The sequence below is a fragment of the Colletotrichum jinshuiense genome, chromosome 2 (assembly GCF_051148585.1).
Source record: "Colletotrichum jinshuiense chromosome 2, complete sequence".
Taxonomy (NCBI): Eukaryota; Fungi; Ascomycota; class Sordariomycetes; order Glomerellales; family Glomerellaceae; genus Colletotrichum; species Colletotrichum jinshuiense.
Genome location: NC_139309.1, coordinates 1,265,864 through 1,279,536, shown reverse-complemented (window position 1 = coordinate 1,279,536; position 13,673 = coordinate 1,265,864). Strand labels below are relative to the sequence as shown.

The window sequence follows — 13,673 nt, the reverse complement described above, 5'->3', positions numbered from 1 at the left end:
CTCGCTGAGAACTTCAGTTCCGAATTTGCAATTTAACCTTTGCGACGGAACAAGAGAAAGGTGCACTAATCATGTTCCCTGCTGCTTTGTGCTTTGTGTATCATTTTATATTCCGACCCTACCCTGCCATGCTTGGTCTTCTCTCTTGAATGACTCTACGCACCAAACTCCTCAATGACGCTTCTAGGCTCCGTGTACTCCCCAACGCCAACAAATGGCATGTCCAAACCAAACGCTTTTGGACCTCCCACGGGCATGCCCTTCTCCGTCTTCCAGAGGGGGTGAGATGGGAGGGCAATGACGTTGACACGTAAGCCATATCTAAGATCTTGTGACCCGATGGCTTCTCCATCTTGTCCGAGAATCGAGATGAGGTCTGGCACGGTGCACACAACCTCCTGACCGTTTTCTGAGCCCTCGGCATTAGTGAGTGCCGCATACAAGTACTCGTTTTGGAACGGGATTAGCATATGGCGGTTGTCGGAGGTTGTGTTTTGGGCGTCCAAGTCCCGATCATCATTTGACAATGGAGCTACAAGAACACTTCCCATTGTATAGCCTCCACCGACGTACCGCCTGACGTCGACGATCTTGCCACTGAAGAGCAATTTTCCAGCGCAAACATCAAACTGTTAAGTAAATCAGTTGAGGCTCTGAACCAAAGTTCAATCGTAAAAGCGTTAGGGCCAGCGTGACCATTTGATGAGCATTGGACCCAAGGGCCCCGGCATAGAATTCGGGGCCCTTAAAAAAGCTGGATTCTCCGGAGAAATTACTTACAATAGCATCGATGTAGCTTGACTTTTTCCTCCGCGCCATATGCACCGCGCGGCCAAGATACCATGCTTGAGACAGGGTGTTAAGAACGCCATGAGATTTGATTGCCGATCCAGGTAGAGGCCTGGCACACACTGCGCATCCAAGGCCAAGCTCAATGGCTGCTGTGCGCAACAAGCGTTCTAGTCTAACGGGGGTATCGGTGCTCTATTTTTAAAGGAATCAGCTTAGTAACATAAGTAAGAGTTACCCACGCGTACCATTACCACGGAGACGTTTCCCTTTGCGTCGGACAAGGCACATGGAGTGAGAGGGTGGCCATAGACACTTAAAGTAGCTATTAAACGAGATATATCAGTTCTGAGGTTTCTTCGGTCGGTTGGTTGTCCTTTATTACCTTGATACATGGTAGGATAAGCTCTACCCATGGCGTCACCATCCACAACTGGAATATCATAATGGACGCCCGTTGGAAACACGCTCAGGCCGTTCCCGCCACCGCTGCGCTACGTCAGTTCATCACGTTCATTCGCGAGGATTGTTCCACTTACATTTCATCGATGAATACACCGTTGATGGGCTTGTTTCCTAGGATCTTGGTCACAGCGTCAATGCCATTAGATATCTCATTGCCTCCCGCTATCCTCTCATTGATGACACTCGGCGTGCCATACCAAGAGCCAAAGCAAACAGTATCAGTATCCGACAGGGACTTTGGCGATATGATTCTCATGCGTCCTGGCTCACTGCTTCGCAATGCGTGTAGACTTTTGAGAAACTCATGATGGGTTGGACCTCCACCGCCGGTGCCAAGGACACCACAGCCAGTTGAGATCAGCTCAAGATCAATCTCAGAAACATACCACACATCATCTTTGACGTTTGGTCGGTAGCTCCCCAAGTCAATGTGGAGTGAGGGTTTTGTGGTGGGCTCGAGAGCATCAGAAACACTCTCCTTCGGCGCCTCGTCCTCCTGTTCTTCTTCCTCCATAGCTGCGATGCTTTCTGGTGGAAACTCCGGAGTCTCTGGCACACTGAGCTTGCCAACTGCTCTGACTTGTATCCTCATCGCACCGTTATCGACGTACTGAAGCGGCATCTTGTTTATCTCGACAACTCTGACATCTTCTTTTGCTGCACCCTTCTGAACTGCCAAGTCAATTGCCTTCTGGCACGTCGCCGCAACCACCTCTTTCTCATCCCTGCCCTCTAGGATCTCTATGATATCCACTTCACCAGATACTTTGCCAATGGCAGCACCCACGGCATTGGCGGCGCCTTGGTGGATTGGCTGTATGCACTTCTCAACACCATTCAGGTCCTCTGTGACTAGAAGGGCACCGCCGCCTACCAAAAGGACGTGTACCGGGGCAGCGGAGACTCTCATCTGCTCAATGACATCTTCGAGCATTGTGTTGATCTTCTTACGCGCTCTGTCGATAGTTGAAATTGGCACATCTTTGATGAGACTTGAATCTCCAAGCTGAGCCCTGCCGGAAGCGACCACGATATCCGTCGCAGTAAGCGTCAGACCGCCAAAAACCCGCGACTGTTCGGTCAGGAAGTGGCCTACGGATGCAGGTCCGACAGCCACATCCCCAAATTCGGAGTCCGTCTTCACCTTGCTACCACCGCCCAGGCCGATCGAGACGACCTCGGGCATCGAAAAGGCTGTCCGAACGCCACCGACTTCAACGAAACCCGGAGCCTGACGGGGGAACCCAGAAGGCAGCAGAGCGCATACGTCTGTCGTTGTGCCACCGATATCCACAACAAGTATTTGCGGCTCTGTTTCATTCTCTCCGGCAGGGTTTGTGGAGTCCGGGGTCATGACTTTGACCCGGTCTAACCCGGCAAGGAATGCGGCACCGGTCATACTGTTGGTCGGCCCGCTGGCGAAAGTTTTGATGGGGTACTCGGCTGCGGTGTCGACGTCGATGAGGGTGCCGTCATTTTGGGAGAGATAAAGGGGACAAGCCAACTTCAGACTCGCCATGGCGGCCTTAAAGCCTCGTGTGACCTTGCGTGCCGTTTTGAGGATTGCCGCGTTGAGGATGGTTGCGTTTTCGCGCTCCAGGAGACCTGTCGGGCCGATGTCGTGGGAGCACACCACGTCCAACCTGGGGTCTTCGTCCAAAATGATCCTCTTGCATGTTTCTTCGTGAATTCCAGCATGATCCAGAGGCGAGAAGATGCCGACCAGGGCCACAGACCTGACGCCAGATGCCGCGATATTCCTCGCTGCTTGCCTGATTTGCTGGTAGTCGAGGGGTGCAATTTCTCGACCATCGATTTCAAGTCCTCCGTCGAGGTAGTAAACCCCGCCATTTAGAATTCGACTCAAACCAGAGGGGAAGTCTGAGAAGGGAGGGATCTGCCTCGTAAAGGGACCACAAAGACGAACAACGGCTACCCGGCTTAGCCTACGCGTATCGGCCTCGACCAGGGCATTGATGAAATGGGTGGTTCCTATCGTTACGCTGAGAACTCTCTTCTGGTCGACTCTGGAACTGTCTAGCACCGCACGGATTGCAGCTTCAATACCGCTGGTGATGTCTGGGGTTGTCGAGGCTTTGTGGGAGGCGAGAACGCCACGGCCAGACGTGTCGGCTGCCGTGATGTCTAGAATCGCCGCATCGGTGTTTGTGCCACCCACATCAACACCAATGCGATAGAGAGACATGGCGTCTTGATGATTCGAACCTTTGCTTTGAACAATGAAGTTGTGATCCGGTCGTTGGTGAGGGGTTGCTTGGGTTCGTTCACGGGGAACAGCAGGCCTTATCTGTTGCCAGCTGAGGCTAAGATCTTTCTTTACCTTGCTTATGGCTTTTTAAGCTATCAAAAGGTCCTCAAGGAATATAAACAGTAAACTTTGAATCTTATCCCAAGGTTGGATCCCTGCTACTGCTCAGATCTAAGCGGAGATGCGTAGCGTACAAGCCCCGCCATACCCCTGCTTCTTCGAAGTTGGCCGATCGATCGGCGAACCACTCGTTTTTATGGACCCATCCTGGTCAAATCCCCCAAAGTAGCAATAACAAGTATCGACCAACTAGAGCTGACAACGGAAGTGATAAGTATCCTAGTTAATGTCAGGCGGAATGGCGACAGAATCCACAGATAACACCGTCAGACGAGGATTTATATGATACTTAGTCTACCGCATGTTTGCACTTTCTGTTACAATTGATTTCAACCACTGGACGATTTCTCTACGTCCGTTGAGTCGTTCACACTGTCCGAAGCAACAATTCTCAGCTAACACCAGCGACAAGTAACTGTCATGGGGTTGCAAACTGTATTGCGCAGGGTGGAACTCCCCTTCGTTTCCCGCTGGATTGTACGTAAACATGACCCGCCTCCGCATCTCCACCTCGTTCCGTAATTACAAGCATGTTTGCTAACTCATGCACCATGACAGAACGACGACATTCGTCCCATTGAGTCTCAAAGACGCACGTGGGGCTTTATGACGTTCCATAACTTTTGTAGGCTTCATTGATTTTCTGGTATGCACCTCGTAAGGCTGACCCGTAGGCAGGGCTCCTGGTCAACTGCAACATTACCACCTATCTTACCGGCAGCGCCCTCATCCCTCTCGGTCTTACATGGTGGCAGGCATTTATATGTAAGAACCTGCATGGCATCAATATTGCTTGAACTCTCTACTAACAGCCACAGGTATCATCCTGGGGAACCTTGTAGCAACAGGAGTTGTTATCCTCAACTCACTCCCAGGGAGCTATTATCATCGTAGGCTCTCATCTCCAGCCCCTCAACTTAATTTGGAGTTATTAACGCCGTTTTAGTTGGTTTCCCAGTCTTTAGCAGAGTGGTATGGGGCATGTGGGGATCTCAGTTCGTGATATGGAATCGCATTTTCCTCTCTCTTGGTAAGTCTGTTACTGTCCTCTGTTGAACTCCAACGACTAACCAACATGCCACAGTTTGGTTCGTTCCCCACCAGCCCATGATCTCGTATTAATAATAGCTCATTGATGACCTAAAGGTACGGTTTCACAGCTTGGGTTGGGGGAGAATGCATCTATCTTATCCTCCTCTCCTGGGATCCTAGACTCGAATCTCACGTCCCGAACGGCATGCCCGCAGACACCGGAATGACCACGGCCCAGTTTGTCTCTTACATTATCTTCTGCGTCATTTCTCTTCCAGTTATCTGGATCCGCCCGCACCGACTGGAGAAGTTCTTTCGCTTTGCCTGTTCCGTTACCGTCGTCTTCTTCGTCGTCCTTCTTATTTGGTCCCTAGCAACCATGGGTTCGTCCGGCTTTGGTGATACAATAAACTCAGGCTCATCTCTTCCCAACACTGGTGGGCCGGATAGTGTAGCCTGGCTGATGATTTATGGCATTGTGTCGACGATTGGGTCAATTGCTGCTGGGATCCTTAACCAGAACGACTACTCTCGATTTGCGACGCAGCCAAAGCACGCTATCTGGGGGCAGGCTATTTCGTTCCCGTTTTACAGCATCTTCAGCTCCCTGATTGGCATTCTTGTCACGGCCGCGACGCAGCATCGCTTTGGGGGCGAGGCGATTTGGAACCCGCCCACGCTTTTCGCCCAGCTTCTTGCCCAGAACGAGACCGCAGGAACACGGGCGGCCTGCTTCTTTGCCGGGCTATGCCTGGTCATTTCACAGATTGGCGTCAACGTGCCCGGAAACGCCCTTGCTGGGGGTTTCGATTTGGCTGCCACTTTCCCAAGATATCTCAACATTCGTCGGGGAGCATACGTCACAGCTATTTTCAGCATAATAGTCAACCCGTGGCGACTTGTCAACACCGCGACCACATTTTTAACTGTCCTTTCTAGCTACAGCGTCTTCCTTGCCCCGATGACTGGCTTGATGATCTCCAGCTATATGATTGTCAACAAGCAAAAGATCAACGTGGACGACTTGTACCGTGGCGACTCTGAGAGCATCTATTGGTTTTCATCCGGGTGCAACTGGCGGGCGCCTGTGGCAGTATGTTTGTCCAATCCTCAATGCACTTTACATGCTAACAATTTGAAGTGGCTTGTTGGTGTGGTTCCCTGTATGCCTGGGTTCATTGCAGCAGTCGACACGTCAGTAACTGTCAGTAATGGCGCAACAGAGCTTTACTTCATGTCATACATGTACGGTCTTCTGTCAAGCGGGCTGGTCTACGCCTTGCTGCATAGGTTCTTTCCTGCTAAATCGCTTGACCGATTTGTCAAGGAAGCACCCTCTGCACGGGAACTCCAGGTGTTGCATCAGGGCAAGTGGGACGTTACTCTATCCGAGACCCCTGGTATCCTCGAGATGCTTTCTGGGCAGGGAGGAAAGACTGCGACTGGTATCACAGCAACCAAGGAAGAAGTGTAAACTTGGTCACGTAGCCTTATAAATTGGGTACAATATCAGAAGTCTGAATTCTATATTATGCTATTATGTTTCCAATATTTTATTCATGGTATGACTTTGGTCATTGAAGGCGTCACATCCCAGCTTGTTGGCAACTCTGTTCTGGGTGCCTCAATGGGTCCATGGGTGCGTAGACGGAGAAGAGCGCGCTCAGGGGGCTGAACTCGCATGTATCATCAGATCATAACCCCACTTTGAAGTTGCATCGCCGGGGGGGCCACATAAGCCACTAACAAAAACTACAAACCCGCACGCGCCAGGCACCGTGGAGACAACGTCCGATCGGCCAACTTTCTCTTATCTTTCAACTTCGCGATAGGTAAATAAGGACGAACACATCCGCTCTCAAGCCACGTAGGAACGCCGAGTTGAACCCCGGATAGACGCAATGCCTCCCGAAGGCACCCGGTCCTCGCAACGGCGTAAATTCAAAGTCCAGAGTCAGTTCGGGGATGCGAGGAAGTGGAGGAGTCGGAAAAACAGGCCTTGTGACGCGTGTCGGAAGAGGAAGACAGTGTGCATTATCACGACTGCTCCACCATGTAAGCTATGCCTCACTAGAGATTTCTGGAGATGCGGAAAAGCTGATGATTGTAATTAGGCCTTTTCTGCAAGGGAAGGGGTCTCAATTGCACGTCGGCGGCCCCGAGCGGTGTAATCTCTGAGTCCGGGGCGTCTTCGGCGATCTCGGCGAATGCTCCGCATGACGAGACCTCTGAATGTCCAGAGGCGGAATTGCTAGCCCTCGGCAGTAACGAAAATGCAGTTTCAACTTTTGGAGAAGTAGGAGATGATACTTCCATTCACGGCTCGCATAGCCAGTCCTATGACTCTCTGCATGACGGCATCGGCTTCGTAAACAAGGAAGCGTCACAGCGCTACGCTATAGAAAACACACCAGAAGTGATTCTTGCTTCTCCCATAACCAGATCGCGAGTATCGCAGCCTATTGAGAGCGAGACACGGACATTGGAAGACAACGAGAACAAAACCGCGCACAGCATGGGTCCAGCAGCAGAGCAAGACACTCACTTCCTAGCGTCTTTCAGATCAGATATCCTTAGCGGGCCAAACGACATAGACGCTGAGTTTATACAGGTCTACGCAGGTGGTAAATACCCCTGGGATCCGCCGGTTCACTTCTGCCTCATACAAGACGAATTTGCGCACCACGATAACGATGTCAAAGAGGCAGCCTCTCGGGCTATTGAAGAGCTGATAGGGCCATACGGCCGTATTCTTGTGAGGTTATACTTCAAACACATTCATCCCGTCCTCCCAATTTTATCGAAAGTACGGTTCCTCAGACAGTATTCCGAGGAAAAGACAAAAATTCCGGCGTCCCTCCGAGGGGCAGTCTACTCCCTTGCCTCGGTCTTTTGGAAAAACGACCCTTCTATCAAGGGCCCGTTTCCCTTCCAGCAGCATGAGCTTGCAGATCTCGCGACAGATTCGTTACAGAGGGAACTAGACTCTCCCAACTTGTACAAGCTGCAAGCTTCTCTGCTGCTTTTGCACGTGAAACCCAACAAGATTGACAGCATCGCGCACCCCAAGACCTGGACCTCAACAGCGCAAGCCGTGGCCTGCGCCCAAATGATTGGTCTCCACCAAGACGCCGAGAGGTGGAACATTCCGACCTGGGAGAAGAGACTGCGGAGAAAACTTTGGTGGGCGACTTTTGTTACAGATGTGTGGTCTGCAGTGTGTCACGGCAACCCGCCACATATTTATCCTGCGTCGTACAATACCTCGGAGATCACAATGGACGACATCCGAGGTGATGAAATCGTCCCCGAGGACCTACAGAACCTTGTAGACACTAGCAACATTGAGTTCCATGTTTCTACTGGAGCACGTTTTCTTGAGCTGGTAAGGATCAGTCAGACGCTGCGCGAGTTGTTCAGCAACAGCCTGTGAGTTTCATCCCCCGATGCCAACATCGATACGAACTTAAATTTCCCAGTCAGGTGCCTCGACTTGTGCCACCCGAGTCGCAGGACGAGGAAGGGATTCTCCGCACAAGTCTAGTTGGTCTGCATGCCAAGCTACAAGGTTGGAATGCTCTGTTGCCTCAATGTCTTGCGGTGCTTCCGCAAGGGAGGCCAAACGGGCCATCGAACAACGGTGGGTGACCCAACATGAAGAAGCCTTCGACTAGAATAAAATGGTGACTAAGAAATGTACACGCAGCACCCTTACATTTGGCTTACTATTCCTACTTGGCTCTGCTCTACCGGGCGTTGATGAGCCCAGCTACTAGGGTGGCAAAGGCAACCCCAACATCAAGGCTACGTCAGTGGTTTGGAATAGCTCTCGTAGAGTTTAAAAGCTTCACGAAGTTCATGACTAACATAACCGCCGAGGATTTGCAAGGATTCTGGGGCCGCCGTACGTTATTGTCACTTCAACCCACCCGGCCTGCTCTTCTGTCATTGCACTAGCGGGCCCTGCCATCCAATGCTGACAACCACTATTTGCATAGATGCACGATCCCAAATGATACTATGCGGCAACTTTCTCATCTATTTATTTCTCCTCGCCTCTGATCCCGCTGATGTTACGTTGGCCTTTCAGTTGATAGAAAGTTTACAGGAATCGCTGCAACGTTTGGCCAGGCAGGCAGACTCGACCTCCGAACTCCTCATTCTACCTGTATCATTGCGTATCGATTCCTTCTTCACGCAGGCGGCTGATCGACTGCGAGCTGAGTCATCCTCGCACGCTGAGGTTGCAACTACCGCCTCACCCGAACAATATTCACAACTCCCGTAGAAGATTCTGATTACTTGGAACTGGGTTGAAAACCTATTCTCTTGTACATTACGTTACTATCCTATAACCCAAGCCATGCCCAACCAATCTTCGTGTATTCGTACTTTCCATCATCTGCGTCGTCGGAACAAGACGCTGGCATCCAGAATCCGCATCTAACTCTTCTCTTCCATTCCCTGCCGGAGAATCTCAATCTGCTTCTTGATTTCGACCCACAGCGTGAGCTTGCTCAATTCCTCGTCAGTTGAGGTCTCTACCACACCCAGCCAGTCATCTTCAAGCTGCTCCGTCAAAGCCTCAATACTGTCGCGTTTTCTAGTCTCTGACCGCCTTGCAATGGCGAGCAGAGCAGCGACAAAGGCTTCCTGCATGTACGCGAAGCTAAATTTGTCGGTAATTTTGGCAATGGCCTCGCACAGCTTGTCGGGGAAATCAATGTCCTTGTTGCTCTTCAGCTTCCTTTGCCAGAAGTGACAGTAGGCGATTCGCTGCTCCAGATCAGGGTCCGGGAAAAAGTACTTCCTATCGAAGCGGGACGGGCGTTTCTGTTGCCGGTTAGCCAACCATGTATCATGGGTTTTTGATGCAGAGATGATCATACCGAAATGCCTGGGTCAAGACGGTCAAGATGGTTGGTGCTGCCAACGATGAAGATGCCATCGTTGGATTTGAGACCGTCCATCTCATTGAGGAAGTAACTCCTTACGTCATCGGAAACGATGGTATCGAGGTCTTCCAAGACCAGGTAGCATGGGGCGTATTCGCGCGCCTTGTTGAAGACCTGCTTGATGGAGAACTCTGGACCCATATATGAAGCCAGTGTTCGCACGTACAGTGTGGGAATATTCTTCTGGAAGAGCATGTTCATCGTGGCCTTGATCGAGATGGTCTTACCATTACCTGGCGGTCCGTAGTAAATCAGGCCGCGCTTCCAGGGCACCCTGAGATTGTCATAGGTGTCCCTCGAATTGAAGAATGACATGTGGTCCTCGATGAGGGCTTTCTTCATGTCTTCGTCCAAGATGACGCTTTCCCAAGATGCATTCCGAACGCTCTCGAAGAGCTCCCGGCTCTTTTGCCAGTAGCCTCCATCGAATACCCAGATCTCTTCATGAAGATCGGTGCTCCATGCACCAGCAGCAAGAACTAGTTGGTCCACATGGTACGTCTCGGGTGCCAGAATGTAGTAGTTCTTGTTAGGGTAGGGCATCGTGCCATCCCGACCATCAACGAGGTAGACGATGAACTCGTGGCCTTGCCACTTGTAGAGGTATCTGCCGAAGATGATGCTGTTGGCCAGGCCACCAAGGTTGCCGTCCATTCGCCTGGCTGGGGGGAGGTAGACGAGCCATTCGAGAGACGAGGGAAGGTTGTCGCTCTTGTCCTCGATGACCTCGAAAGTGGCGTACCCAGCACTAGCGTAGGCAAGGAGACTGCAGTCGTTCCCATAGCCAAGAGACTCGGGTACGACGACGAGCTCGAGGTGCGGGTACTGCTCCTTCAGCGTCTTCGTGATGAGCGCATCAGTGTTGATACGCTTTGCGCTTGAGTGCTTGAAGAACTCTTTGGTGGTGGCATCGCCCTGGCCAGACTCAGAGTTCCGGGTGATGCGGGAAGGGTTGTGGGGATGAGTGCCATGGGTGACGGCAGCCGAGGCATACGGCGGGTTCTTGAGCATGTCGGGGCTCCAGATTTCATGGCGAGGGATAGGTAAAGGTGGCATATTATCTCCGTTTTCGCGTAGTAGTCTTGATGGTTTGATGGTCGCTGATGAGCTTGGGGTAATCGGAGATGGAGTGGTATGCGTTGAAGTTGGGGACCTGAAGGAAGCTAGGATAAGCTGAGCTGCGGGGAAGAGGAATGGGGGACCGTGGCTGATAGCTTCGCGCCAACACCCGATTAATGGTTGCCTAACAATCGCCGTACACGTCCCGGGCGGAACGAGGCTGGGGAGCTGGAACCATTCGGGAAGCTGTGTCAGCGCCCCTGTGACGAGATGGCGTAGTGCTATTCGCCAATCATCCCAGCAAACAGCTAGGGGTAGCTGCTGCGCCACCATACGATGTCGATCAAGTGGCCGGACCACCCGCCGCCCACAGCTCGCAAGTGCGTTTGTGTGCGTCTGTGACTACGTAAGGTTAATCAGATGGTGCCCGATCAACTAGAATGCTGGGCGGCGCCTGCATCCGTAACAATTGCTATTAATTAACAAGCAAACGATGCTATTTTCGGAACCGAAATACGTGTCCTGATTCGCAAGTCTGGATGCAATTTCCCGTATTGCCGCTACGAGTAGTGGGTGTCTTTGGGAATATGCGTTAGATGGCTGGTTCGCTGTGCAATGGAATCGACCATTGCCGCTGTCGATAGAATTTAAGTTGCGACATTCAACTTGAAGTATGTTGATGCTCACAATGTGCGCGGGCCTTGTAACCCATTTCGAAGCCAACGGAGAATTCTGCCGTTATCGTGTTTACTTTTCCCCGCTGACAAGAGAACGGTCGGCTTGATGCCAAGAAAAAACATTGATGCAAGATATCTGTTTGTTAGCTGCAAGGCTTCAATGGTTTACTTCCAACTGCATCACAATCAAATCGATTCTGCGTAAGAATAGATTGAAAATTTACAAAATATGTATCAAATCCCGCTGTTGAATGCTACTTGCATAGCCCGTATTGCAGCCCGTACATAATTGATATGGCCGGCGATGTTCTGAGCAAATGGCGATGGGTCCTGAGGCCGAGGTGTCCGAGATCCCCCGTGAAAGAGACTCAAGATAGCACAAGAATTTGAGCTCTATAAAGCGAATTACGAGAGCGCGCTTCAGGTTGTAGATACGCTGCTTACGCTTAGAGATCCGGGGCACTTGTTAGGGGCCCCCATCTGCGTCCAGGACGCCTTCGGGGACTGAAATTTGATTGGTCAACCACACGATATTCGATGCGTGAAAAAGACATGGTGGCATTAGACTCGTGAAAGTGTCCTATTGGATGCGACAGCTCGTAAAGTGGTCGCGATGACGCCGAGCGGGCACCATAGACAATTATTACGGCGAGCATCAGAGTCTCTGTTTGGAATAATTCGTTCCCGGAGTAAGTCAGAGGTCATCTTTCAAATGTTGCAGTCGGGTGATTTGCTGAAGAGGGACCTTCACTAGACGAAGCAGCTACGCCCTATTCAACAAGGCCTCCCTTTTCGCACTTCTCCGTCAAATAGTATCGGCGGGTAGACTGCGGATGATTGAAGACGGAAATGAGTATTTCTCACAAGATCAAGATACTTGATGGGGCTATCGCCAAAAGCCGCCGTACTTTTAGAAAATGTCCGAGACTTCTAGTTGTCAAAGAGTTCGTGAAAACTATTCACTAGGGCCTTTGTAGGAACTGCCAAGTCTGGCTCTATTGGTGTGCCGTGAAAGGTGTGCCTAAAGAGTAGTCCAGATTGCAGAATAGGCGGAAAGCCTTGTCCTAATTCAACAAATGGTAGTAACACAAGAGAACTCTTTTACTACGCCTGTTATGCGTTTATAAAGTGGATATATAATGTACATACATGGTTGAGTGGGTATTATCCTCTTTGCTCCTTTTTAATGACATAAAGAATCTTCCCGTCTCCTTCTTACAGATAAACCGCTTCATTCTAGTAGCAGTTGCCCCTCTGCAAACAACGGAGGCTTGGTCAATGAAGTACCCTCTTGAATTGGACAATCATCTTTTCTTCCTGGCTAGGTTTCTTCTGCGCAGCCGGATCTGATTTGATTGCCTCGTCCACATTAGCTGTTTCGAAATCAACGTAGATTCCTGCAATCACTTGCCTCATGATACTCCAGGCTACGTTGACTCCTATGCACATCCTAGGGCCGCTCCCAAAAGCATAAAAATGTCTCTTCATTGCCTTTAGCTTTTGTTTATCCTCATCGGGATTATCATTGTCCTTGGGAATCCAACGCTCAGGAGACCAGTCTTCTGGGTTCTCAAAAACCTCTCTATTGTGATGCGTCAGGTAGGGAGCGGAGCTTATGTTCCACCCTGGAGGTATTTGCAGTCCGTGAACGGTGATTGACTGCTCTCTTGTCGAGACTTGTCGCTCCAGGGCGAAAGGGATTGGCGGTATCACTCGCATCGTTTCTCGAAGCACCGCGTCGAGGAAGGGGAGACCTTTCAGTAGCTCGGATAACTCCTTAGGGGTTAAACTGGCGGAATGTGCGCCAGCTTCAAGGAGCTCTCTTCGCAGCCGTTGTTGTCGTGACTGGTTATCCGACTGCGACAAATATTCTATAGTTGGAACGATAGCGTCCAAGGTGGTGGTGATGCCTGCCCAGAAATGGTCGAGGCAGTCGCTGAGTATATAATCATCTGATGGAAGAGCAGAGCAGGAACCACCTTGTTGGTGCTGAGTGAAGAGGCGGTATATCAGGCTGTTCTCGTCTGCTTTAGTCTGTGGATCTTTTTGGGATCGCAAGGAATCCAAGGATCGTCTCCCAACCTGATCCATGTAAAGCTTATCAGGAACAGAACCGTCGATTGCCGCAGGAGCCAGGCCTAATCGACGAAGTCGCAGTATCAGGTTAGGACAAAATACAGCAGCCAACGTCCACAAACTGAGAAGCCGGGTGCGTTGCCACGCATTGTCTTTTTGCATTGCTTTGCATTGTGCCCTGTCCGTCTGTACGCGCATAGTATTATCTTTGCCGTATACCACAAAGCTCAT

At 50.9% G+C, this 13,673-nt stretch overlaps 4 protein-coding genes across 4 annotated transcripts; 2 read left to right on the top strand and 2 right to left on the bottom strand.

Annotated features, from left to right (window-relative positions):
• Positions 1–155: 155 nt before the first annotated feature.
• EsH8_II_000338 (uncharacterized protein) lies at positions 156–3,460 on the bottom strand (the record flags this gene model as incomplete). The annotated part of the gene is made up of 5 exons (XM_083263636.1): positions 156–629; positions 781–984; positions 1,038–1,114; positions 1,175–1,278; positions 1,329–3,460. The coding sequence occupies 5 exons, from the start codon at positions 3,458–3,460 to the stop codon at positions 156–158; spliced, it is 2,991 nt and encodes a 996-aa protein (XP_083120958.1).
• Positions 3,461–4,063: 603 nt separating this feature from the next.
• EsH8_II_000337 (permease for cytosine/purines, uracil, thiamine, allantoin-domain-containing protein) lies at positions 4,064–6,149 on the top strand (the record flags this gene model as incomplete). The annotated part of the gene is made up of 7 exons (XM_083263635.1): positions 4,064–4,120; positions 4,202–4,268; positions 4,322–4,408; positions 4,462–4,533; positions 4,590–4,677; positions 4,790–5,768; positions 5,817–6,149. 7 exons carry the CDS (start codon positions 4,064–4,066, stop codon positions 6,147–6,149), a joined length of 1,683 nt encoding a protein of 560 aa, XP_083120957.1.
• Positions 6,150–6,576: 427 nt separating this feature from the next.
• On the top strand, positions 6,577–8,349 carry EsH8_II_000336 (transcription factor domain-containing protein; the record flags this gene model as incomplete). The annotated part of the gene is made up of 3 exons (XM_083263634.1): positions 6,577–6,730; positions 6,790–8,104; positions 8,289–8,349. The coding sequence occupies 3 exons, from the start codon at positions 6,577–6,579 to the stop codon at positions 8,347–8,349; spliced, it is 1,530 nt and encodes a 509-aa protein (XP_083120956.1).
• Positions 8,350–9,118: 769 nt separating this feature from the next.
• EsH8_II_000335 (P-loop containing nucleoside triphosphate hydrolase protein) lies at positions 9,119–10,686 on the bottom strand (the record flags this gene model as incomplete). The annotated part of the gene is made up of 2 exons (XM_083263633.1): positions 9,119–9,508; positions 9,565–10,686. 2 exons carry the CDS (start codon positions 10,684–10,686, stop codon positions 9,119–9,121), a joined length of 1,512 nt encoding a protein of 503 aa, XP_083120955.1.
• Positions 10,687–13,673: the final 2,987 nt, after the last annotated feature.